At 43.6% G+C, this 26,375-nt stretch overlaps 1 protein-coding gene across 1 annotated transcript in view; it reads right to left on the bottom strand.

Moving 5' to 3' along the window:
* LOC110504354 (low-density lipoprotein receptor-related protein 1B) overlaps positions 1-26,375 on the bottom strand; it is a 422,565-nt gene that overhangs the window by 28,471 nt on the left and 367,719 nt on the right. Inside the window, exons 59-68 of the mRNA XM_036965026.2 lie at positions 25,344-25,525; positions 22,947-23,146; positions 22,521-22,709; positions 22,200-22,348; positions 21,817-21,910; positions 21,312-21,428; positions 20,547-20,666; positions 19,260-19,379; positions 4,340-4,456; positions 682-788 (exon numbers count right to left, since the gene is read on the bottom strand). Of these exons, the coding sequence (XP_036820921.2) occupies positions 682-788; positions 4,340-4,456; positions 19,260-19,379; positions 20,547-20,666; positions 21,312-21,428; positions 21,817-21,910; positions 22,200-22,348; positions 22,521-22,709; positions 22,947-23,146; positions 25,344-25,525 (1,395 nt within the window). The remainder of the gene's footprint in view (positions 1-681; positions 789-4,339; positions 4,457-19,259; positions 19,380-20,546; positions 20,667-21,311; positions 21,429-21,816; positions 21,911-22,199; positions 22,349-22,520; positions 22,710-22,946; positions 23,147-25,343; positions 25,526-26,375) is intronic.

The raw sequence follows: 26,375 nt of genomic DNA, 5'->3' as shown, positions 1-26,375 counted from the left end.
CATTGGGACCACACACACAATAATGGATTAACAGAGGTTGCACATAGAGGGGATTATTCATACTATATACTGTAATTGCTGTGGAGGTATTTAACAGAGCAATAAATTACAAGGCATAATAAAATGGGTAATTCCGTGCCTTTCACCTTGAATTAGCCATTCTACAATGGAGATATGAATATTTTCTAAGGATCGTCTCATTTTTCATGAATAGCTCACGCGTTAAAAAAATTAACATTCTGCAAAACAGGTCCACAACTCCTATGCAAGGCTAGTTAAAGCAGTATTTTGAGTTAGTGAACCAGTTTGCATATTTATTTATACATTTACATAAGAGCAGAAACATAAAATGTCTCTCTATTAGGACATTGTCAGCCTTAGTAGGCTATTCTCTCATGCGTTCCAATAAATTGAATATTTAACGATTTGGATTTCATAATGCTATTAAATCATCAAGCCCGTTGTTGCATTTTCAATTCAATAATCATGCCTTTCAGAAAAAACTAAAACATACATTGATGTTTAGCCCTCAAAAATAAAGACATAAACATGGGGGTAGGGTCAATTCACTCAAATCAGATTATTCAAGAATGGACAGACACGAGGTTGTGATTCACACAATTTACAGGCTATAACATGCTATTTAAAGGCTGCTGTTAAATGACAACAGGGATCACTGACCTCGTCTGAATTATCATGGCAATCATAGTCTCCATCGCAGCGGAATCGAGCCGAGATGCAGTCCCCGTTAGCACAGGCAAAGTCCTTGTGGTTACAGGTCAATGGCTCTGAGTCAAGGGGAGAACAAGGACATTACCACACTTGAAATAGAAATGAAGTAGGAGCCGCAATAGAAATGAAGTAGGAGCTGGCCCCAAAAAACGATACGCTCTACCACCTACCGATAATTATAATTGTTAAATGTGACCTGGATCACTATCATTTTTTACAAGGCTCTAGCACTCCCTAGCAAGTGGTGTCTGTTATAGACTATTTATAGTTATAGACTAGGTTATATACACTTTTAAACATATACAATAGTCTTGGAAAAGCAACCAACCTCTAAGAAAATACACACATGGGTCTTTATAAGAGGTGTCATAAGAGAAGAGAATCCCCTAGACCCGTTTTACAGGAGATATCTATTTAGCATTGCATGCTAATCATCTGGCAGTAGGCCTACTGTATAAACCATCTGGTGGCTTGTCAGACGTTTGTTGGACTTGATAGTTGGCATGCCAGTGGCTTTCAAGATGTTAATACATTCATAGCTATAGTGACAGCTTAGGGAGACAGTATACTCCTGAGACCTACTATCTGGCAACCTCCACTCTGCACATTAAGGTACACTGTATGTCTAGGTCTCTGAGGACAACATTATGCCATATTTAAGCAGCATCAAATTCCAGTGCTGGGGTTTTCCCCCTTATCCCCTTGTTATCGCGGACTGTTAACTGACTGTAGGGAGTGAAGGTAGTTGTGTTTATGAGCTGATCTGTTATCATGGACTGTTAACAGACTATAGGGAGTGTTATGAGCTGCAGTTAGAGGAAAGGTCCCAGCAGAGTCTGCAGTCTGCAGCAGATTGTGATTTGCAGCCTCTCTCTCTCTGCTGTCTGCTAGCCTAGCTGGCACACCTGCTTAATTCTTTACCATCCAACACTCGACTGGACTTTATTTGCATTTTAAGTGACATCAATAGGTAAGGGGAATAAGCATATAATAAATCAAATGAACGATGCATACTCAGCATAAAATGCAAATACACACATGGATGCTTGTGTGCACGCACACGTACATAGTGCAGAGATGAGATATGGACTAACTGGGTTAACAAAGACCTTTCATAAGTAAACATAAACTTTATTCCAGCAGTTGGTGATGAATATGTAAACAAAAAAAAGTGAGCTTGGGAAAATTACAGAGGAGAGACGGTATCAAAGCGGAGGATTCTCTGGAGCTCTGACTTTCTTTCAGATCCAAAGAGGTTGGAGCGGGAACATGCTCAGAGGGCATAGCCAAGTTATAAACAGCTAGGTACAGCGCTCCACTGAGCTGCCAGCTGCTTAACTTTGATTGTGGGAACACTTTACAAAGTTTAGCAGAGGAATGGTACAGTATACAAAGACACAAAGCAAGAGGGAAAAACAGAGTAACACAGTTCATCCTTAAACAGTCCCAAAATACCAATGGAGCTGCGCAGGTGCATACGCAGAGTAAATACACATGACTTCTCCATGACTTTTAACCATATTTCCATGACCAACAATTGGTGGCGTCTCTATGTACGTATACAAAAATAAGCGTAATGTGGTATCGACACTGGTAGGCTGCTCTCTGATCCCATGTACCACCTCCTGTTATTGTGCAAGGCACTTAACCCCCACAAAGTAAAACACCTGGACAAAACACATGTGGTCAACTCTCAGTCTGGAGAGCTACTGGGTGTGCAGGCTTTTGATCAAGCCCAGCTCAAACACAGCCAGTTAATCATGGTCCGGTTGAGCAGCTCATTTCTAAAATGTGGTTTGTTACATGACAAATGGAATAAAGGCCTGCACACCCATTAGCTCTCCTGGATGATGGTTGACCACCCTTGATGTACTGTATAACATTGTAACCAAATACGTGTTATGCCTTTTGAAATAATTAGCTAATTTTTTAACTTGAATATCCGAAACATACAATATACTTGCAGTGAAGCCGCTCAACAACTACACAAATAATTAGCTCACTATCAAATATCAAATGGCTTTGATAGACTACAAATCTCTTCATTCAGCTAAAGCGAGCCCACAAATCGTCTTCAGGAAATGTACCCTTTCTAGTTTAGCCATATTTATCTTAGCTACCTTAGAAGAGTTTACTTTTCAGGCTGACTAGAATCTATTGAGTTGCAATGTCCCAAACATTGGATGCCTAAATCAATTGGAAGTATCTACAAAACAAGTGTTGAAGACACATAATCCAAAAGAAAGGCTACATCAAAAAAAATGATCCTAAAATTACTGTTTGCGATTCACAAATTGATTCACCATGTTTGAACTGATTCCCAACTAATACAATGACAAAGTGAATCGTTTGTTTCGTCCAAAATATTTGTTTAAATTAATCATATGAATAATTTAAAAAAGGCATATACAGTTGAAGTCAGAAGTTTACATCCACTTAGGTTGGAGTCATTAAAATTTGTTTTTCAAACACTCCACAAATTTCTTGTTAACAAACTATAGTTTTGGCAAGTCGGTTAGGACATCTACTTTGTGCATGACACAAGTCATTTTTCCAACAATTGTTTACAGACAGATTATTTACCTTATAATTCACTGTATCACAGTTCCAGTGGGTCAGAAGTTTACATACACTAATTTGACTGTGCCTTTAAACAGCTTGGAAAATTCCGGAAAATTATGTCATGGCTTTAGAAGCTTCTGATAGGCTAATTGACATAATTTGAGTCAATTGGAGGTGTACCTGTGGATGCATTTCAAGGCCTACCTTCAAACTCGGTGCCTCTTTGCTTGACATCATGGGAAAATTTAAAGAAATCAGCCAAGACCAGAGAAAAATACTTGTAGACCTCCACAAGTCTGGTTCATCCTTGGGAGCAATTTCCAAACGCCTGAAGGTACCACGTTCATCGGTACAAACAATGGTACGCAATAGTAACTGACCTAAGACAGGGCATTTTACTAGGATTAAATGTCAGGAATTGTGAAAATCTGAGTTTAAATGTATTTGGCTAAGGTGTATGTAAACTTCCGACTTCAACTGTATATAATGGCCTTATTCGCGAGTGTCGATGGAAAGTTTTTTGGGACATAACAAAAACATGAATACATGTTAACAATAGCTAGTTAACTAGAGGGTACAATATATGTTTTGAATTGGCTACCTAGTTATTAGTCTGTTCTCTATCATATTTAATAGGCTAAGCCTACTTGCTGCTGCAATGTCCAACTGTCTCTCTGTCCTTTAGCAATGGCCCACTTGTCTTGCACACATGCAGGTGACGCACGCAAATAGAGCCGCGCAAGAGTGTCATTCAGATTCTGGCTGATTGATAAAACTTTTTTATTTATAACTGTGGCTAAATAAATTACATTAACAGAAATTATAAAAGGAATTTTCATAAAATCGCTCAAATTTGGTCAAATTGATCATTTTCCAAAACTTTTCCAGGCCTGGAAAATACTATTTGAAAATACTATACTACTTTTCCATGATTTTCATGACCGTACAAAACCCAGTTGGCCTGTACGACGTCAAGAGCATATATAAGTTGCTAAAAGCTAGGAGGGAGATAAGAAAGTAGAGCAGCAGACATAGGTGTACTCACTGCAGTTCTGCTCATCTGAGTTGTCTCCACAGTCGTTCTGGCTGTCACACCTCCAGTGGTCCGGGATGCAGTTGTTATTCTCACAGCGAAATTCATGAGGTCCGCAGGTCTTTTCATCTTTTTTACATCAGGAAACAAACAAACAGACAGATGCAAATGTCTTCAAAGAGCATGAATATTAATGGTGGAGCTATCATATTTCTATGTGTAATCATCATTTCCTCAGGGTTTCCTCGTAGTGCAAGGCTGACACCAAGTTCAAAACATCCCTCGTACTCGAGAGACACTAACACAGTGTAAGATGAAATACCTGACTGTGCTGCCAATGGCTTAGATCTCCTAACAGAATCTATGACAACTTTGCAATATTAAACACCTTTTCTTAAGACTCCACAAAATATTTGCAATTTTTTTTGTTGATAAAATGATGTCTTCCTAAGATTGGTGATAGAGATAGTGTTACCTCCCCTCCCTGTGAGACTAAGGCATAAACTAAAATAAGTGTCACGTCCTGACCTTATTTTTTTTTTTCTTTATTGTTTTGGTTTGGTCAGGGTGTGACGAGGGTGGAATGTGTGTTTCTGTCTTGTCTAGGGTTTTTGTACTTCTATGGGGTTTTGGTATGTCTAGGTAAATGTAGGTCTATGGTGGCCTGAATTGGTTCCCAATCAGAGGCAGCTGTTTATCGTTGTCTCTGATTGAGGATCCTATTCAGGTTGCCATTTTCCAGTTTGGTTTTGTGGGTTATTGTCTATGTGTAGTTGTATGTCAGCACTCTTGTGTTATATAGCTTCACGTTTGTTTTGTTATTTTGTTTAGTGTTCTTAGTTTAATAAAGAAGAATGTATTCATATCACGCTGCGCCTTGGTCTCCTCGTTATGACGAACGTGACAATAAGAGTGAGGTAATTTTTGATTATGTCATCCAATAGCTCACTGACCTGATCATGAAAATAATCATGGCCTCTAATCATTCAAGCTGCATACCCTATTCCAACTAAACTACTGAAAGAGCTGCTTCCTGTGCTTGGCCCTCCTATGTTGAACATAATAAACGGCTCTCTATCTACCGGATGTGTACCAAACTCACTCAAAGTGGCAGTAATTGTTATGGGGAGTGAATGAGGACCCAAAAGCGAACTAACTTAAACAGAGCTTCTTTAATAACCAAACTTAGGTAGGCTCAGATAGACCGGCAGATTCCGACAGGACAGGACAAGGTTACAGCAAACATGACGATAGTCTGGCTCAGGCATGAAACACAAACAAACAAGAATCCGACAAGGACAGGAGCAGAAACAGAGAGAGATATAGGGACCTAATCAGAGGGAAACAGGGAACAGGTGGGGAACGGGTAGTTAGAGGAGACAAGGGACAGCTGGGGGAAAGCGGGGGAGAAAAGGTAACATAACAACGACCAGCAGAGGGAGACAGGGTGAAGGGAAAGGACAGAGACAAGACACAACATGACAGTACCCCCCCACTCACCGAGCGCCTCCTGGCGCACTCGAGGAGGAAACCTGGCGGCAACGGAGGAAATCCTCGATCAGCGCACGGTCCAGCACGTCCCGAGAGGGAACCCAACTCCTCTCCTCAGGACCGTACCCCTCCCAATCGACAAGGTACTGGTGACCACGGCCCCGTGGACGCATGTCCAAAATCCTGCGGACCCTGTAGATGGGTGCGCCCTCGACAAGGATGGGGGGGGGGGGGGGAAGACGAGCGGGGGCGCGAAGAACGGGCTTAATACAGGAGACATGGAAGACCGGGTGGACGCGACGAAGGTATCGCGGAAGAAGAAGTCGAACTGCGACAGGATTAATGACCCGAGAAATACGGAACGGACCAATGAACCGCGGGGTCAACTTGCGAGAAGCCGTCTTAAGGGGAAGGTTCTGAGTGGAGAGCCAAACTCTCTGACCGCGACAATATCTAGGACTCTTAGTTCTACGCTTATTAGCAGCCCTCACAGTCTGCGTCCTATAACGGCAAAGTGCAGACCTGACCCTCTTCCAGGTGCGCTCGCAACGTTGGACAAAAGCCTGAGCGGAGGGGACGCTGGACTCGGCGAACTGAGATGAGAACAGCGGAGGCTGGTACCCGAGGCTACTCTGAAAAGGAGATAGCCCGGTCGCAGACGAAGGAAGCGAGTTGTGGGCGTATTCTGCCCAGGGGAGCTGTTCTGACCAAGACGCAGGGTTGCGAAAAGAAAGACTGCGTAAGATGCGACCAATAGTCTGATTGGCCCGTTCTGCTTGACCGTTAGACTGGGGGTGAAAGCCGGAAGAGAGACTGACGGAAGCCCCAATCAAACGGCAAAACTCCCTCCAAAATTGAGACGTGAATTGCGGACCTCTGTCCGAAACGACGTCTGACGGAAGGCCATGAATTCTGAAAACATTCTCGATGATGATTTGTGCCGTCTCTTTAGCAGAAGGAAGCTTAGCAAGGGGAATGAAATGGGCCGCCTTAGAGAACCTATCGACAACCGTAAGAATAACAGTCTTCCCCGCTGACGAAGGCAGTCCGGTGACAAAATCTAAGGCGATGTGAGACCACGGTCGAGAGGGAATAGGAAGCGGCCTGAGACGGCCGGCAGGAGGAGAGTTACCGGACTTAGTCTGCGCGCAGACCGAACAAGCAGCCACGAAACGACGCGTGTCATGCTCCCGGGTGGGCCACCAAAAACGCTGGCGAATGGAAGCAAGCGTACCCCGAACGCCAGGGTGGCCGGCTAACTTGGCAGAGTGAGCCCACTGAAGAACGGCCAGACGAGTAGGAACGGGAACGAAAAGAAGGTTCCTAGGACAAGCGCGCGGCGACGGAGTGTGAGTGAGCGCTTGTTTTACCTGCCTCTCAATTCCCCAGACAGTCAACCCGACAACACGCCCCTCAGGGAGAATCCCCTCGGGGTCAGTGGAGGCTACTGAAGAACTGAAGAGACGAGACAAAGCATCAGGCTTGGTGTTCTTAGAGCCCGGACGATAAGAAATCACGAACTCGAAACGAGCGAAAAACAGCGCCCAACGCGCCTGACGCGCATTAAGTCGTTTGGCAGAACGGATGTACTCAAGGTTCCTATGGTCAGTCCAAACGACAAAAGGAACGGTCGCCCCCTCCAACCACTGTCGCCATTCGCCTAGGGCTAACCGGATGGCGAGCAGTTCGCGGTTACCCACATCATAGTTACGTTCCGACGGTGACAGGCGATGAGAAAAATACGCGCATGGGTGGACCTTGTCGTCAGAGAGGGAGCGCTGAGAAAGAATGGCTCCCACGCCCACCTCTGACGCGTCAACCTCGACAACGAACTGTCTAGAGACGTCAGGTGTAACAAGGATAGGAGCGGATGTAAAACGATTCTTGAGGAGATCAAAAGCTCCCTGGGCGGAAACGGACCACTTAAAGCACGTCTTGACAGAAGTAAGGGCTGTGAGAGGAGCGGCCACCTGACCGAAATTACGGATGAAACGACGATAGAAGTTCGCGAAGCCGAGAAAGCGCTGCAGCTCGACGCGTGACTTAGGGACGGGCCAATCAATGACAGCTTGGACTTTAGCGGGATCCATCTTAATGCCTTCAGCGGAAATAACAGAACCGAGAAATGTGACGGAGGAGGCATGAAAAGTGCACTTCTCAGCCTTCACAAAAAGACAATTCTCTAAAAGGCGCTGGAGGACACGTCGAACGTGCTGAACATGAATCTGGAGTGACGGTGAAAAAATCAGGATATCGTCAAGGTAAACGAAAACAAAGATGTTCAGCATGTCTCTCAGGACATCATTGACTAATGCCTGAAAGACAGCTGGAGCGTTAGCGAGGCCGAAAGGAAGAACCCGGTATTCAAAGTGCCCTAACGGAGTGTTAAACGCCGTCTTCCACTCGTCCCCCTCCCTGATGCGCACGAGATGGTAAGCGTTACGAAGGTCCAACTTAGTGAAAAACCTGGCTCCCTGCAGGATCTCGAAGGCTGAAGACATAAGAGGAAGCGGATAACGATTCTTAACTGTTATGTCATTCAGCCCTCGATAATCTATGCAGGGGCGCAGAGACCCGTCCTTCTTCTTGACAAAAAAAAACCCCGCTCCGGCGGGAGAGGAGGAGGGGACTATGGTACCGGCGTCAAGAGCTACAGACAAATAATCCTCGAGAGCCTTACGTTCGGGAGCCGACAGAGAGTATAGTCTACCCCGGGGGGGAGTGGTTCCCGGAAGGAGATCAATACTACAATCATACGACCGGTGTGGAGGAAGAGAGGTGGCCCTGGACCGACTGAACACCGTGCGCAGATCGTGATATTCCTCCGGCACCCCTGTCAAATCACCAGGCTCCTCCTGTGAAGAAGAGACAGAGGAAACAGGAGGGATAGCAGACATTAAACATTTCACATGACAAGAGACGTTCCAGGAGAGGATAGAATTACTAGACCAATTAATGGAAGGATTATGACAAACTAGCCAGGGATGGCCCAAAACAACAGGTGTAAAAGGTGAACGAAAAATCAAAAAAGAAATGGTTTCGCTATGATTACCAGAAACAGTGAGGGTTAAAGGTAGCGTCTCACGCTGAATCCTGGGGAGAGGACTACCATCCAGGGCGAACAAGGCCGTGGACTCCCTTAACTGTCTGAGAGGAATGTCATGTTCCCGAGCCCAGGTCTCGTCCATAAAACAGCCCTCCGCCCCAGAGTCTATTAAGGCACTGCAGGAAGCTGACGAACCGGTCCAGCGTAGATGGACCGACAAGGTAGTGCAGGATCTTGAAGGAGAGACAGGAGTAGTAGCGCTCACCAGTAGCCCTCCGCTTACTGATGAGCTCTGGCTTTTACTGGACATGAAGTGACAAAATGACCAGCAGAACCGCAATAGAGACAGAGGCGGTTGGTGATTCTCCGTTCCCTCTCCTTAGTCGAGATGCGGATACCTCCCAGCTGCATAGGCTCAGCTCCCGAGCCGGCAGAGGAAGATGGTAGTGATGCGGAGAGGGGAGCAACGGAGAACGCGAGCTCCTTTCCACGAGCTCGGTGACGCAGATCAACCCGTCGCTCAATGCGAATAGCGAGTTCAATCAGGGAATCCACGCTGGAAGGGACCTCCCGGGAGAGAATCTCATCCTTTACCTCTGCGCGGAGACCCTCCAGAAAACGAGCGAGCAAAGCCGGCTCGTTCCAGCCACTGGAGGCAGCAAGAGTGCGAAACTCAATAGAGTAGTCTGTTATGGATCGATTACCTTGACATAGGGAAGACAGGGCCCTGGAAGCCTCCTCCCCAAAAACAGATCGATCAAAAACCCGTATCATCTCCTCCTTAAAGTCCTGATACTGGTTAGTACACTCAGCCCTTGCCTCCCAGATTGCCGTGCCCCACTCACGAGCCCGTCCAATAAGGAGAGATATGACGTAGGCGACACGAGCAGTGCTCCTGGAGTAAGTGTTGGGCTGGAGAGAAAACACAATATCACACTGGGTGAGGAACGAGCGGCATTCAGTGGGCTCCCCAGAGTAACACGGCGGGTTATTGATTCTGGGCTCCGGAGATTCGAAAGCCCTGGAAGTGGCCGGTGGATCGAGGCGGAGATGGTGAACCTGTTCTGTGAGGTTGGAGACTTGGGTGGCCAGGGTCTCAACGGCATGTCGAGCAGCAGACACTTCCTGCTCGTGTCTGCCTAGCATCGCTCCCTGGATTCCGACGGCTGAGTGGAGAGGATCCGAAGTCGCTGGGTCCATTCTTGGTCGGATTCTTCTGTTATGGGGAGTGAATGAGGACCCAAAAGCGAACTAACTTAAACAGAGCTTCTTTAATAACCAAACTTAGGTAGGCTCAGATAGACCGGCAGATTCCGACAGGACAGGACAAGGTTACAGCAAACATGACGATAGTCTGGCTCAGGCATGAAACACAAACAAACAAGAATCCGACAAGGACAGGAGCAGAAACAGAGAGAGATATAGGGACCTAATCAGAGGGAAACAGGGAACAGGTGGGGAACGGGTAGTTAGAGGAGACAAGGGACAGCTGGGGGAAAGCGGGGGAGAAAAGGTAACATAACAACGACCAGCAGAGGGAGACAGGGTGAAGGGAAAGGACAGAGACAAGACACAACATGACAGTAATAAAGCCTCTCTTGAAAAAGCCAAACCTTGACCCAGAAAATATTAAACTATCGGCCTATATCGAATCCTCCATTCCTCTCAAAAAATTTAGAAAAAGCTGTTGCGCAGCAACTCACTGCCTTCCTGAAGACAAACAATGTATACAAAATGCTTCAGTCTGGTTTTAGACCCCATCATAGCACTGAGACTGCACTTGTGAAGGTGGTAAATTACCTTTTAATGGCGTCAGACCGAGGCTCTGCATCTGTCCTCGTGCTCTTAGACCTTAGTGCTGCTTTTGATACCATTGATCACCACATTCTTTTGGAGAGATTGGAAACCCAAATTGGTCTACACGGAAGAGTTCTGGCCTGGTTTAGATCTTACCTGTCGGAAAGATATCAGTTTGTCTCTGAATGGTTTGTCCTCTGACAAATGGTTTGTCCTCTCTCAATGTCGGTGTTCCTCAAGGTTCCGTTTTAGGACCACTATTGTTTTCACTATATATTTCACCTCTTGGGGATGTCATTCGAAAACATAATGTTAACTTTCACTGCTATGCGGATGACACATATCTGTACATTTCAATGAAACATGGTGAAGCCCCAAAATTGCCCTCGCTAGAAGCCTGTGTTTCAGACATAAAGAAGTGGATGGCTGCAAACTTTCTACTTTTAAACTCGGACAAAACAAAGATGCTTGTTCTAGGTCCCAAGAAACAAAGAGATCTTCTGTTGAATGTGACAATTAATCTTAATGGTTGTACAGTCGTCTCAAATAAAACTGTGAAGGACTTTGGCGTTACTCTGGAACCTGATCTCTCTTTTGACAAACATATCCACACTGTTTCAAGGACAGCTTTTTTTTTCCATCTACGTAACATTGCAAACACCAGAAACTTTCTGTCCAAGAATGATGCAGAAAAATGTATTTGTTACTTCTAGGTTAGACTACTGCAATGCTCTACTTTCCGGCTACCCGGATAGAGCACTAAATAAACTTCAGTTAGTGCTAAATACGGCTGCTAGAATCTTGACTAGAACCAAATAATTTGACCATATTACTCCAGTGCTAGCCTCCCTACACTGGCATCCTGTTAAGGCAAGGGCTGATTTCAAGGTTTTACTGCTAACTTACAAAGCATTACATGGGCTTGCTCCTACCTATCATTCTGATTTGGTCCTTCCGTACATACCTACACGTACGCTACGGTCACAAGATGCAGGCCTCCTAATTGTCCCTAGAATTTCTAAGCAAACAGCTGGAGGCAGGGCCTTCTCCTATAGAGCTCAATTTTTATGGAATGGTCTGCCTACCCATGTGAGATACGCAGACTCGGTCTCAACCTTTAAGTCTTTACTGAAGACTCATCTCTTCAGTGGATCATATGATTTGAGTGTAGTCTGGCCCAGGAGTGTGAAGGTGAACGAAAAGGCTCTGGAGCAACGAACCGCCCTTGCTGTCTCTGCCTGGCCGGTTCCCCTCTCTCCACTGGGATTCTCTGCCTCTAACCCTATTACAGGGGCTGAGTCACTAGCTTACTGGTGCTATTTCATGCCGTCCCTAGGAGGGGTGCGTCACTTGAGTGGGATGAGTCACTGACGTGATCTTCCTGTCTGGGATGGCGCCCCCCCTTGGGTTGTGCCATGGCAGAGATCTTTGTGGGCTATACTCGGCCTTGTTTCAGGATGGTAAGTTGGTGGTTGAAGATATCCCTCTAGTGGTGTGGGGGCTGTGCTTTGGCAAAGTGGGTGAGGTTATATCCTTCCTGTTTGGCCCTGTCCGGGGGTATCATCAGATGGGGCCACAGTGTCTCCTGACCCCTCCTGTCTCAGCCTCCAGTATTTATGCTGCAGTAGTTTGTGTCGGGGGCTAGGGTCAGTTTGTTATCTGAGTAACTTCTCCTGTCTTATCCGGTGTCCTGTGTGAATTTAAGTATGCTCGCTCTAATTCTCTCTTTCTTTCTCTCTCTCGGAGGACCTGAGCCCTAGGAACATGCCTCGGGACTACCTAGGAACGCGAAGCGAGGCGAAGCGGCCATCTCTGTCGGTGCCGGAAGGGTATAATACATGGCATGATGACTCCTTGCTGTCCCCAGTACACCTGGCCGTGCTGCTGCTCCAGTGTCAACTGTTCTGCCTGCGGCTATGGAACCCTGACCTGTTCACCGGCCGTGCTACCTGTCCCAGACCTGCTGTTTTCAACTCTCTAGGGACAGCAGGAGCGGTAGAGATACTCTGAATGATCGGCTATGAAAAGCCAACTGACATTTACTCCTGAGCTGCTGACTTGCTGCACCCTCGACAACTACTGTGATTATTATTTGACCATGCTGGTCATTTATGAACATTTGAACATCTTGGCCATGTTCTGTTAAAATCTCCACCTGGCACAGCCAGAAGAGGACTGACCACCCCACATAGCCTGGTTCCTCTCTAGGTTTGTTCCTAGGTTTTGGCCTTTCTAGGGAGTTTTTCCTAGCCACCGTGCTTCTACACCTGCATTGCTTGCTGTTTGGGGTTTTAGGCTGTGTTTCTGTACAGCACTTTGAGATATCAGCTGATGTAAGAAGGGCTATATAAATGCATTTGATTTGATCTTAATTGCCTACATTTTTTGCTATGTTATAAATATACATTTAATGTATTAATCTCAAAAGTTTGATACAGAGGGTTCTGTTTCCTAAAACCAGGAGACAAAAAACACCTTTCAAACGTATATGTATATAAAAAAATCTAAATCTAAATTCCACGTAATGGCTTTCAAAGTCACAGCCAAGTCTCCTTTTTAACTACATTTATACACAAGTAGTTAGGGAAAATGACCAGAATATAACAGTACTCACGTAGAGGGTTAGGTATCATAAGGAGATGGTGACAGGTGTGGCAGGATGCTGTCAGTCTTTATATGATATACAGCACGAGTCAGAAGTTTGGACACACCTACTCATTCAGGGGTTTTTCTTTATTTTATTTTTTTTACTATTTTCCACATTGTAGAACAATAGTGAAGACATCAAAAGTCTGAAATAACACATATGGAATCATGCAGCAACCAAAAAAGTGTTAACCAAATCAAAATGTATTTTGTATTTGAGATTCTTCTAAGTAGCTACCCTTTGCCTTGATCACAGTTTTGCACACTCTTGCCACTCTCAACCAGCTTTATGTGGTAGTCGCCTGGAATGCATTCCAATTAACAGGTGTGCTTTGTTAAAGGATCATTTGTGTATTTTCTTTCCTTCTTAATGCGTTTGAGTTGTGTTGTGACAAGTTAGGGGTGGTGTACAGAAGACAGCCCTATTTGGTAAAATACCAAGTTAAGAACAGCTTAAATAAGCAAAGAGAAACGACAGTCCATCATTACTTTAAGACCTGAAGGCCAATGTGGAAAATTTCAAGAACTTTTAAAGTTTCATCAAGTGCAGTCGCAAAAACCATCAAGCATTATGATGAAACTGGCTCTCATGAGGACCTTCACAGGAAAGGAAGAACAAGAGTTACCTTTGTTGTAGAGGATAAGTTCATTAGAGTTACCAGTCTCTGAAATTGCAGCCCAAATAAATGCTTCACAGAGTTCAAGTAGCAGACATCTCAACATCAACTGTACAGAGGAGACTGCGTGAATCAGGCCTTCATGGTCGAATTCCTGCAAAGAAAACACTACTAAAGGACACCAATAAGAAGAAGGGACTTGCTTGGGCCAAGAAACACGAGCAATGGACATAGAACGGTGGAAATCTGTCCTTTGGTCTGATGAGTCCAAATTTGAGATTTTTGGTTCCATCCGCCGTGTCTTTGTGAGACGCAGAGTAGGTGTACAGCTTATCTCCGCATGAGTAGTTCCCACCGTGAATTATGAAGGAGGTAGTGTGATGGTGTGGGGGTGCTTTGCTGACACTGTCGGGATTTATTTAGAATTCAAGGCACACTTAACCAGCATGGATACCACAGTATTTTGCATTGATACTCCATCGCATCTGGTTTGTGCTTAGTGAGACTATCATTTGTTTTCAACAGAACAATGACCAAACACACCTCCAGACTGTGTAAGGGCTATTTGACCAAGAAGGAGAGTGATGGAGTGCTGCATCAGATGACCTGGCCTCCACAATCACCCAACGTCAACCCAATTGAGATGGTTTGGGATGAGTTGAACCACAGACTGAAGGAAATGCAGCCAACAAGTGCTCAGCATATGTGGAAACTCCTTCAAAACTGTTGGAAAAGCATTCCAGGTGAAGCTGGTTGAGAGAATGTCATCAAGGCAAAGGGTGGCTACTTTTAAGAATCTCAAATATAGAATATATTTGGATTTGTTTCACACTTTTTTGGTTACTACGTGATTCCATAGAGTATGTGTTATTTCATAGTTTTAATGTCTTCACTATTATTCTACAATGTAGGAAATAGTAAAAAGAAAGAAACACCCTGGAATGAGTAGGTGTGTCCAAACTTTTGACTGGTACTGTATATATTGTATTATTATTATTTCAGTGTCATATTCAAATTGGTGCCCAGCTCACATTATAAGAAACCATTTCTTAGTTGATGTTCCAATGTGACAACAGGGGCAGGAGGGGGGAGCGAGCGCGCGCACACACACACACACACACACGAGGGAAAACTCATTAGGAACCAGCCACTAACAAGATATAAAATAAATACTGACACAGCACTATAGATGATATATAAGAATATCTACTTTATATCTTACTTAGCTCATTAGAGCTTCACTTTTACAATCAAATGTCAGTTCAAATATATCATCATCTTTGAAAATGTATGACTATTTTGAGTATTTTGAGCACTTTTTCAACTTTGGCACAGGATCGATTTGTGTCTGAGTGTACTGAAATATCTTGTAAAAAATGCCACTTGATGAAGAGTAACAGCAATTCAGAAGCATAGATAACAATCACAGGGAAATCAATGTAAGGAGGGAGCTGCAGGGAAGTGACATGCCATTATAAAACATCCTGATGATAGCTTTTTCAGATGTCACTCAAATGAATTTCTGTTGAGATTGGCATGCTGATAACACCCACCACACACACCAGGGTTTCCCGGCTAACGGATGAATTAAAAGCCAATAAATATAATTGTAGCTGGCCAAATTGTCCGGGGCTACATATCATACATCCTGATTTCGTGCTCCAGCACCATTCTCTCACTCCTTGGCCTTATGCGCCTGATACTGAGGAGAGAGAGAGAGAGAGAGAGAGAGAGAGAGAGAGAGAGAGTGAGAGAGAAGCCTTGGGATACTGTTGATAGCGAAGATGGAGGCCTATTTCATTGAAGTAAAATGAAAGTTAGAAAGTATGCCTATAGTGAAAAGCCTACCAGGAGAATGTCCTCCACATTGTAGCGGACGTAAATGGGAAGAATGTTGGCGCGTCCAAATGCAGGCTACTGTGCAACTCACTATTCAGGTAGGAGGCAACTTTGGAACTGTTTTTTTTTCTTCTTCTCATATTTATAATAATTTTATCATAATTATTACTGTATATCATTGTTATTACTGTAGGCATATTTATTAATCCAAACCAGTTCTTTAAATATGCTAAACGTGTTTTGGTTTATTCTGTTGAGACATTTTCGGCGGCTAAATTAAGTTTGATCGCTCTCTTTAATAGTGTGCTCCATATTTAGTTTAAGATATAAGTAGGTTAAATCAAATCAAAGTTGATTTGTCACTTCCGCCGAATACAACAGGTTTCAAAGATGATGACGTTACAGTGAAATGCTTACTTACAAGCTCTAACCAATGGTGCGGGAAAAAAAGGTGTGTGTGTGTGTGTGTGTGTGTGTGTAGGTAAGTAAAGAAATAAAACAGTAAAAATACATTTGAAAAAAAGAGTAGCAAAGCTATATACAGACACCGGTTAGTCAGGCTTATTGAGGTAGTATGTACTTGTAGGTATCATTAAGGTGACTATGCATATATGATGAACAGAGAGTAGCAGAAGCGTAAAAGAGGGGTTGGGGGGGGAACACAATGCAAATTGTCCGGGTAACCATTTGGTTACCTGTTCAGGAGTCTTATGGCTTGGGGGTAAAAACTGTTGAGAAGCCTTTTTGTTCTAGACTTGGCACTCCGGTACTGCGTGCCATGCGGTAGTAGAGAGAACAGTCTATGACTGGGGTGGCTGGGGTATTTGACAATTTTTAGGGCCTTCCTCTAACACTGCCTGGTATAGAGGTCCTGGATCGCAGGCAGCTTTGCCCCAGTGATGTACTGGGCCGTACGCACTACCCTCTGAAGTGCCTTGCGGTAAGAGGCCGAGCAATTGCCGCACCAGGCAGTGATGCTCTCGATGTTGCAGCTGTAGAACCTTTTGAGGATCTCAGGACCCATGCCAAATCTTTTTAGTTTCCTGAGGGGGAGTAGACTTTGTCGTGCCCTCTTCACGACTGTCTAAGGTGTGTTTGGACCAATCTAGTTTGTTGTTGATGTGGACACCAAGGAATTTGAAGCTCTCAACCTGCTCCACTACAGCCCCATCGATGAGAATGGGGACGTGCTCGGTGCTCCTTTTCCTGTAGTCCACAATCATCTCCTTAGTCTTGGTTACGTTGAGGGATAGGTTGTTATTCTGGCACCACCCGGCCAGGTCTCTGACCTCCTCCCTATAGGCTGTCTCGTCGTTGTCGGTGATCATGCCTACCATTGTTGTGTCGTCAGCAAACTTAATTATGGTGTTGGAGTTGTGCCTGGCCATGCAGTCGTGGGTGAACAGGGAGTACAGGAGGGGACTGAGCACGCACCCCTGGGAAGCTCCAGTGTTGAGGATCAGCGTGGCAGATGTGTTGCTACCTACCCTTACCACCTGGGGGCGGCCTTTCAGGAAGTCCAGGATCAAGTTGCAGAGGAGGCCTGTTGTAAAATACTGTACATATCATTAGCCTACTGCTGTACATTTGTTGGGTATGGTAGGCACTAGCCTTTCTTAGTAATTGCTACAATACAGCCTGTTCAAAATGTTTGTGAAGTTTTAAACCAGTTCTCAAGTGTTTTGTTTAATTCTGAGCCATTTTCTTTGACCAAATTAAGTTCCAACTGTATTGTCGTGTTAGCCGCAATATAATATCCTACTCATATTTTCTCTATAAATAATGGCTTAACTTACTTTTGATATTAGCCTAATTAAAGTTTAGAAACTTTTGTGGTTTGGTGTGGTGTGGTTATTAGCCCATTATACTGCAGGCCTATGGTACTAAGGTGCTCCAACTGACTTCGACAGATAAACTTAAAGTGATGCTTGTCTTCATAAAAAATATTCTTATTGAAAATGAATGAATAAGCCTCCTCCTGTAAGCCTATATCTGTATAGCAGAGGCAGTCGGCTAGCCTATCTGACAAGGATAATGAAATATACGTTGGTGTAGTAGCATGTTGTTGGCCATATAGGCCTCTCTCTCTCTCTCTGGGACTATGCCTAAGCTTCTCTTCAATTATATATATATATTATTTTATATTAATATCATACAGTGGACGCCTAAGCCAACAGTATAGGCCTATGCATGCAATGCCCTGATGCATTTAGTGCTCAATTCCCCGACAGCTGAACCATGAGGTGGACAATTATTATTTTAGGAAAGCAAAAACCAATAAAACAATAGGCAATAAAGTTTTCTAATGCTACATCACAAGCAACAGTGTTTTTGTCATTTGTTCTAGGCTATTTTTAAGGACACGTAAATGTCCCTCATTGTTTGATAGCACTGGCTGCATGGGTGAACACCCTAATGGGTTATGCACCCAATGCATATGGATGACCAGTACATTTCTTAAAATGCCCGATAAATTAAAATCTTCCTGGTCATTTGACCTGACGGAAACCCTGACACACACACACACTCGATCAAAACCATTGAAGTTATTTTGTCTCAGATTGTCCAATTGAGTCAATTGGTTGAGCCAATTAACAAGGAAAGAACAGGTAAAGAGAACTAGTAATGGAAGAATGAGATTTAAAAACATCTCAAGGACAATGGTTTAGGAGTATGATTTCACTATCCTAATTATCCTCCATATCGCAACAATTGTTAACTGAACAGCATTTAGGAAACGTTAATTAAAATGTTACAACTTCTAAAAGAGATCTCTTTAGTTAGTGGCAATTAGTAGCTTATAGCTTGTTTTGAACATCAGAAGAGTAAGTATCAAACAAAACAACCAATACTTTGAGTGAAGAAACAATTGATCTTGAGCTGATCGATTTTCCCAAAGATTATGGCAGCCTATCTATCCACTCAAATAACCATTGGACTGAGATGAAGATGAAAACAGCCTTAAAAGATAGAACACTTTCTAACACTGCACAAAGGCCCAAGAAGGAAATTCATGTGGAACCTTGATCTCTTTCTTCTAGATGTGAGCAGAGCTAAAAATCATTGAAAGCCTAATCCAGAGGAAGAAGTTGACTTAAAAGTAGAACAACACAGCTCAGTGACTTCCTAGCTTCACAGTTTCAAGTCATGACCGGTGGGAAAGATAGTTGCATGAGGTTGGAAAGTATCTCTACCACTAAAAATACTCTGAAAATATTAGTCTAAACTATTTGTGGGGTCAAAACACTAAAGACCATAATGCGCTAACTATCCAATGTGATGTCTGCTGTTTTGGTGCCATACACACTACTGAAAAGTCTGACATCCAGTGCTGATAAACTACCAGTCTTTATGGCTGCTTCAACTCAATCAGTACAGAGCAGATTAGAATGAACCCATGCGTACAATTAATTCATTTCCTAATCACAATTTCAACCAAGGAGCAATAAAACTATAGGACTGGTTTGATTTATGATTTTAACGCTCCCCCACTCACCACAATTAGCCTCGTCTGACCCGTCTGTGCAGTCCGGGTCCTCATCACACACCCACAGCTTGGAGATGCAGTGCATGGAGGCCTTGCACTGGAACTGATCTGGGGAACAGGTGCTCTCCGCTGTGGAGAGGAGGGGGTCCAGGTTTACACCAGGCCAAATCAAATCAAATTTTATACAACTGCTGTAGACTTTACCGTGAAATGCTTGTGGGGAAGGGAGAGCAATAGGGGATGGGAGAGTGATAGAGAGAGAGATAAGGGGGAGAGAGAGATAGGGAGATGGAGAGAGGACAGACGTAAGGAGTAAGAGGTGAGCAAACAGCCCAAAAGCCTTGAACACATGGATTAATAACTATAATTTACAGAGGCAGGAACATGCTGTGTTAATAACATGTATTACTATACCTTACAGATGGAATCATCAGCCTCTGATTTAGAAATAACTGACTTGCAAACAGGTTTAACACAATAAACAGATCAACCCAAATATCTGCAGTCTAGAAACACCCAAGTCAGTTTAAAACTCAGATAACCATCCATGTCAATGGTTTCCATGTGTTTGATGCCATTCCATTTTCACTGTTCCAGACATTATTATGAGCTGTGCTACCCTTCGCAGCCTCCTGTGATTGGCACAGTGTTCCTGATAAGATCTACTACATTTACAAATGTACATCTACAGTCTGATTAAGAGGGAGAATGCCTACGACTCCTACAGTGTATTGCGATGGCTGAAGTAATTATACAGCTCTCCTTAATAAAAGCTTTTTTTTTTTTAATTATACTGATTTTCACTCCATAGTGACTCTCACTCCATCTGGAAATCACAGGCAAGAAAAACAAATGTAGCAACCCACAGACATTTTGTCAGAGTTATAACCTTACTGCTGATAGCTAGAGTTACCATCAAATAATATAAATACCTATCTCTGTTCTCTCTTTCTCTTTCTAATTCAATCATAGCTAATCCTCTCACACAGGGAAAGGGCTAAACAAGCATGCCTTTGGAATACCTAATCACTATCTGACTCCCTATTATTTAAGGCTGCACATAAGGGTAGGCTGTCTGAGCTTCACTATAAATTCACCGGTAAGGACCTTTAGGATTATATGTCTCAAACTGTCAGATACCACCTTTACACCTTCACATAAGAATTTCCATCTCATTCTTGTTGAACTGCTGGCAAAAAAAATAATCCCATAGAAGTAGTCTAGCCTAAATTAAAAAGTAATCCTAAAGATTCCTAAAACAATCCCTCTGCTAGTAATTTAGAAGGTTCTTCTTACGACAGTCTGTCTCATCCTCTCCGTCTCCACAGTCGTCCTGTCCATTGCAGCGGAGGTTTAGAGGGATACACTTCTGTTTCCGGGTGCATTTGAACTGCCCTGACAGACATATGTACGTCTCTGAAAGATAAAATAGAGGAGAAGAGGTATAACCAAGCATCCACTTAGGATGAAAATCATCCATCAACAAAAACATGTAGGACAAAAGGCTGCATCACCTTAATATAAAGTGAAGTTGTTGGCTTAGCAAAGAACCTAATAAAAAAATAACAATGCTTTGAAATCAAAGCACATCCACACATGGGCTTGTTATTGTGACATAAATCCATACTTGTTATTTTTTTGTATTTCAGCAACATGCCTTGAAAAGGTATCAAGCGGTAAGAAAGGTATGAAGCTGCTGGTTAACGTATTGTTTGATTTTCTATCTGAACATCAACAGGTTCAGTGTGAAAGTCAGTAACAACTACAGTCTTCTTTAATGGACATGTTATTGTGGCCAGATACCAGACGTATGTTTTTGTGTTGAAGCAAGATGTGTTGAAAGGCATCATTAAAGGTATAAAGCTGCTTGAAGACGTATTGTTTATCTGCTATTCCCCCTGAACATCAACGGATAACAGACTCCTACAGATAGACTCAGTGTGAAGGACAGTAACAACAATAGAAATATTATTCCTAGAACTGGGAAGCCCCTTAGACCATGGCAATTTGACTTCACCAATCTTCGTGAATGGGGATGCATGTTCTAGTCTTCCTCCTTACCACAGTTAGCCTCATCTGAGTTGTCTCCACAGTCGTTCTCCCCATCACAGATGAAGGGAGGAAGAGCACAGAGGCCAGTGCCACACTGGAACCGACCAGGCTGACATTTGAATTCAGCTGCATGAAAATTAGCAATGTTATCTCAGAGAATGCAAAGCCAGCCAATTAAAGTACTTGTATGCTGAACATTATGTATGCTCACGTATTATGATAAGCTACACATTCGTAATAAAAAATATACTTAATGACAATGTAAAACAGTTCTTGCATTTCTGAAAAGCATGTGTAAACATGCATTTAATACACGTTCTAAAGTTAACTTCAAAACGCAAATATTATTTCAAATATTCTCAGATCACAGTAAAAGATCACAGCAAAAATATAAAAAAAAAAAAAAAAAAGAGTAGTTTCCAAGGCTGACTGATTGACTTTGGCCTACCATACCAGGATCCCTAGTAAGTCCAGTAATGCATAGTTTGTATAAATTGGAAAACATGGTACTCACGACAGTCAGCAGGCTCGTCTGAGCCATCACCACAGTCATCCACAGTGTCACACTTCCACCAGAAAGGAATACACTCGTCGGTCCCGCAGCGGAACTACAGAACACACAAATTAATCAGACAGAATTCTAACTCAACACAAAAAAATGGATTCTAGCTTTCCATTCGAGTTGTTCAAAGCATAACAAAGCAACACTACTATTTTCATGGGACTTAAGCTATAGAAGCAAGGCAGGAAAGAAGAGAGAGTGTGATATAAACAAAGAGAAAAAGCATGAAACAACAGATCTGCCTTAGGGAAAACCCAGAATATAATAACAAACTGGAAAAGAGTTACCATATTATCTACAAGTACCGAGGAGAGTGTGAGGGACTAGGCACTGACCTGACTTGCAGTGCAGTTGGAGAGGCAGGTTTTATTATCAGCGGCGAGGTAGAAATTAGTTGGACAAGCACACTTGTGTTCCCCGCTGGGGGAGAGGAGACACAAGTGGCTGCATCCTCCATTGGCCACCTGACACTGGTGCTTGGGCACTGCACAGTGGGAGGAGGGAAGAGGGGGGGCAACACCAAAAGTACAGCATCATTAAACTGAACAGTAGCCACATTCTTAATATCATACCCTATATAATTACATCCTATATAATAATAGCATAACCATGGGCTGGCAGATGAGGGGACTGCTTGGCTGGGTGTGTTACTCTACCTTCAGGTTGGCGTAGTGAATGGTAAATCTTAACAGACTTGATGGCTTGCCAGGAGTTAAGCAGCTCTATCCCCTGGGCCCCAGTTGTTTTATGTGCCCTTCGGAGTGATTTGGATTTCCCATCCGTCCAGTAGACAAAGTCCTCAAACAGTGTCAGACCCATCACACCTTGGATGTGGTCGTAGGACACTGGGAAGAGACACAATACAGGCAAAAGATAATCGCCATTAGTGGATGAGCATGCAGCATGACAGCAGATCTGTCAACAAATGATCAGCAGTGTGTTGTAACCAGACCTGTGTTTAAACATCTTAGTTTTCTTTCAAATACTTTCAATACTTCAAATACTTCCATTATTCTGCAATTTGTTTTGAGCAGGTGAGGAGAGAGGATGCAAGGAAATGTACCCATTGTATTCTGCCTCACCTTTGTGTCTCTGGGAGCCCTCCATGTTGGCAAACAGAATGTGGTTGTCGTCAGCCCAGTACAGCCTCTTGTTGGTGTAATCTATAGTGAGGGCAGTTGGGCTGTAGATCTCCTTGTCGATGATAACGACCTGCCCACGACCATCCATGCCCACACGACCAATATAAGGGGACTCACAGCAGTCCACCCAGAACACATACCTACACAGGGAGGAATGTGGCGAGGTCTTAGATGTCACTAACATACATTTTTAAAAACAGTAGGTTAAATGTTACCAAAAGTTAGTTGCGTTAGGACCTAGGATCAAGGGAGACACTCAAGTTTTATAATACTAAATCTCTTGACACATTGATGAAAATAGTCATGGCCTCTAAACCTTCAAGCTGCATACTGGACCCTATTCCAACTAAACTACTGAAAGAGCTGCTTCCTGTGCTTGGCCTTCCTATGTTGAACATAATAAACGGCTTCCTATCCACCGGATGTGTATCAAACTCACTCAAAGTGGCAGTAATAAAGCCTCTCTTGAAAAAGCCAAACCTTGACCCAGAAAATATAAAAAACTATCGGCCTATATTGAATCTCCCATTCCCCTCAATTTTTTTGGGGAAAAAGCTGCAACTCACTGCCTTCCTAAAGACAAACAATGTATACAAAACACTTTAGTCTGCACTTGTGAAGGTGTAAATGACCTTTTAATGGCATCAGACCAAGGCTCTGCATATGTTCTCGTGCTCTTAGACCTTAGTGCCGCTTTTGATACCATCGATCACCACATTCTTTTAGAGAGATTGGAAACACAAATTGGTCTGCACTGACAAGTTCTGGCCTGGTTTAGATCTTCTCTGTCTGAAAGATATCCGTTTGTTTCTGTGGATGGTTTGTCCTCTGACAAATCAACTGTTAATTTCAGTGTTCCTCAAGGCTCCGTTTTAGGACCACTATTGTTTTCACTATATATTTTACCTCTTGGTGATGTCATTCGGAAACATGATGTTAACTTTCACTGCCATGCGGACGACACACACCTGTACATTTCGATGAAACATGGTGAAGCCCCAAAATTGCCCTCCCTGGAAGCCTGTGTTTCAGACATAAGAAGTGGATGGTGGCAAATGTTCTACTTTTAAACTCGGACAAAACAGAGATGCTAGTTCTAGGTCCCAAGAAACAAAGAGATATTCTGTTGAATCTAACAATTAATCTTGATTGTTGTACAGTCATCTCAAATAAAACTGTGAAGGACCTCGGCATTACCCTGATCTCTCTTTTGACAAACATATCAAGACTGTTTCAAGGACAGCTTTTTTCCATCTACGTAACGTTGTAAAAATCAGAAACTTTCTGTCCAAAAATTATGCATAAAAATGTATCCATGCTTTTGTCACTACTGCAATGCTCTACTTTCCGGCTACCCGGATAAAGCACTAAATAAACTTCAGTTAGTGCTAAACATGGCTGCTAGAATCTTGACTAGAACCCCCCAAAATGATCATATTACTCCAGAGCTAGCCTCTCTACACTGGCTTCCTGTTAAGGCTTGGGCTGATTTCAAGGTTTACTGCTAACCTACAAGGCATTACATGGGCTTGCTCCTACTTATCTTTCTGATTTGGTCCTGCCGTACATACCTACATGTACGATACGGTCACAAGACGCAGGCCTCCTTACTGTCCCTAGAATATCTAAACAAACAGCTGGAGGCAGAGCTTTCTCCTATAGAGCTCCATTGTTATGGAATAGTCTACTTATCCATGTGAGAGACGCAGACTCGGTCTCGACCTTTAAGTCTTTATTGAAGACTCATCTCTTCAGTGGGTCCTATAATTGAGTGTAGTCTGGCCCAGGAGTGTGAAGGTGAATGGAAAGTCACTGGAGCAACGAACCGCCCTTGCTGTCTCTGCCTGACCGGTTCCCATCTCTTCACTGGGATTCTCTGCCTCAAACCCTATTACAGGGGCTGAGTCACTGGCTTACTGGTGCTCTTCCATGCCGTCCCTAGGAGGGGTGCGTCACTTGAGTGGGTTGAGTCACTGACGTGATCTTCCTGTCTGGGTTGGCACCCCCCCCCCCCCCCCCTCGGGTTTGTGCCGTGGGGGAGATCTTCATGGGCTATACTCGGCCTTGTCTCAGGATGGTAAGTTGGTGGTTGAAGATATCCCTCTAGTGGTGTGGGTGCTGTGCTTTGGCAAAGTGGGTGGGATTATCGTCAGACGGGGTCACAGTGTCTCCTGAACCCTCCACTATTTATGTTGCAATAGTCTCTCTCTCTCTCTCTCTCTCTCTCTCTCTCTCCTGTTCTGCCTACGGCTGTACCCTGACTGTGGATCCAGGGCCAGGTCAGTGGGGTTAGGGTAAGAGGTCAGAGGATAGAGGTCAAAGTGTCTGATAGAGTACCCTGACTGTGGATCCAGGGCCAGGTCAGTGGGGTTCCTGATACCAGTGCTGACCAGGACAGAGGGGTACAGGCCGTTAGCTTTAGACACCTCCAGGCTCTTCCTCTCGATGTCACACCAGTACAGGTTCTTCCCTATCCAGTCCAGGGCCAGCGCACTGGGGACGGCTGTACGATGGACTATCTGGTGAAAAGGAGAGGGGGGTATAAACAACTAGCAGAGACAATGACAACAACAAACTAAACACTCATTATATGATTAATGCCTGAAACAAGTGAAAAACCTAATCTTAATGATGGTAGAATCCTACAGTAACTCAGTCAATGTCTCTCATTTCAGGCAGCTTTGAATTAGCAAACCAGTTGTTCTGAATAAACAATGATAGTGCCAGCTGGCACATGAAACTGGTACTTTGAAACACTATTTAAAACCCAAGAACACCCATGCAATCTGCCATTAAAGGACATGATGCACTTTGAGGTCTGCTTTATCATCATTTGCAAGAGAAATATAGCCTTGCCAAGGCGACTAGGTTGTACCCTAAGCAGTAATTTAGACTAAACTGGAGCTTTAAATAGTCTCCAAAATGCAACAGATTTTGTTTTCCATCAGAAAAAGGCGCTCCGAAGAAGGTAAAAAGACAGAGGGAGAAAGTGGTTAATATTCAACACATTAAGTGGAGCCTGTGATATTCTGCTAGCCCCTCTATTCTTGTTGCATTGATTTAAAAGGTCGTCAACTGTCAAAATAATGTTTTTCATGAAATTGGATGATATTTAAAGGAAACCAGATCAAAGGATGATGACCAAAGTCTGAAAAATGACTGTTACTTCTACATTGATAAAGTTTGATCATAAAGTTAGTCGTCCCTTCCCCATGTCAAACACTTTGATTTATGATTAAGGGAACAAGGTAACATCACGTTAACTCTCATTTTAATACACCAATGGCAACAAGATATTCTCTAACCTGATTTAAGTAAGTTCTGCCTTGTAACCAACACCGGAGAAGGAGTGTTTGCAGAGAGGGCGTG

Source organism: Oncorhynchus mykiss, chromosome 3 (assembly GCF_057628025.1).
Source record: "Oncorhynchus mykiss isolate SJ-2025 chromosome 3, ASM5762802v1, whole genome shotgun sequence".
NCBI classification, from domain to species: domain Eukaryota; kingdom Metazoa; phylum Chordata; class Actinopteri; order Salmoniformes; family Salmonidae; genus Oncorhynchus; species Oncorhynchus mykiss.
This window is presented reverse-complemented; position numbering and strand designations above follow the sequence as displayed.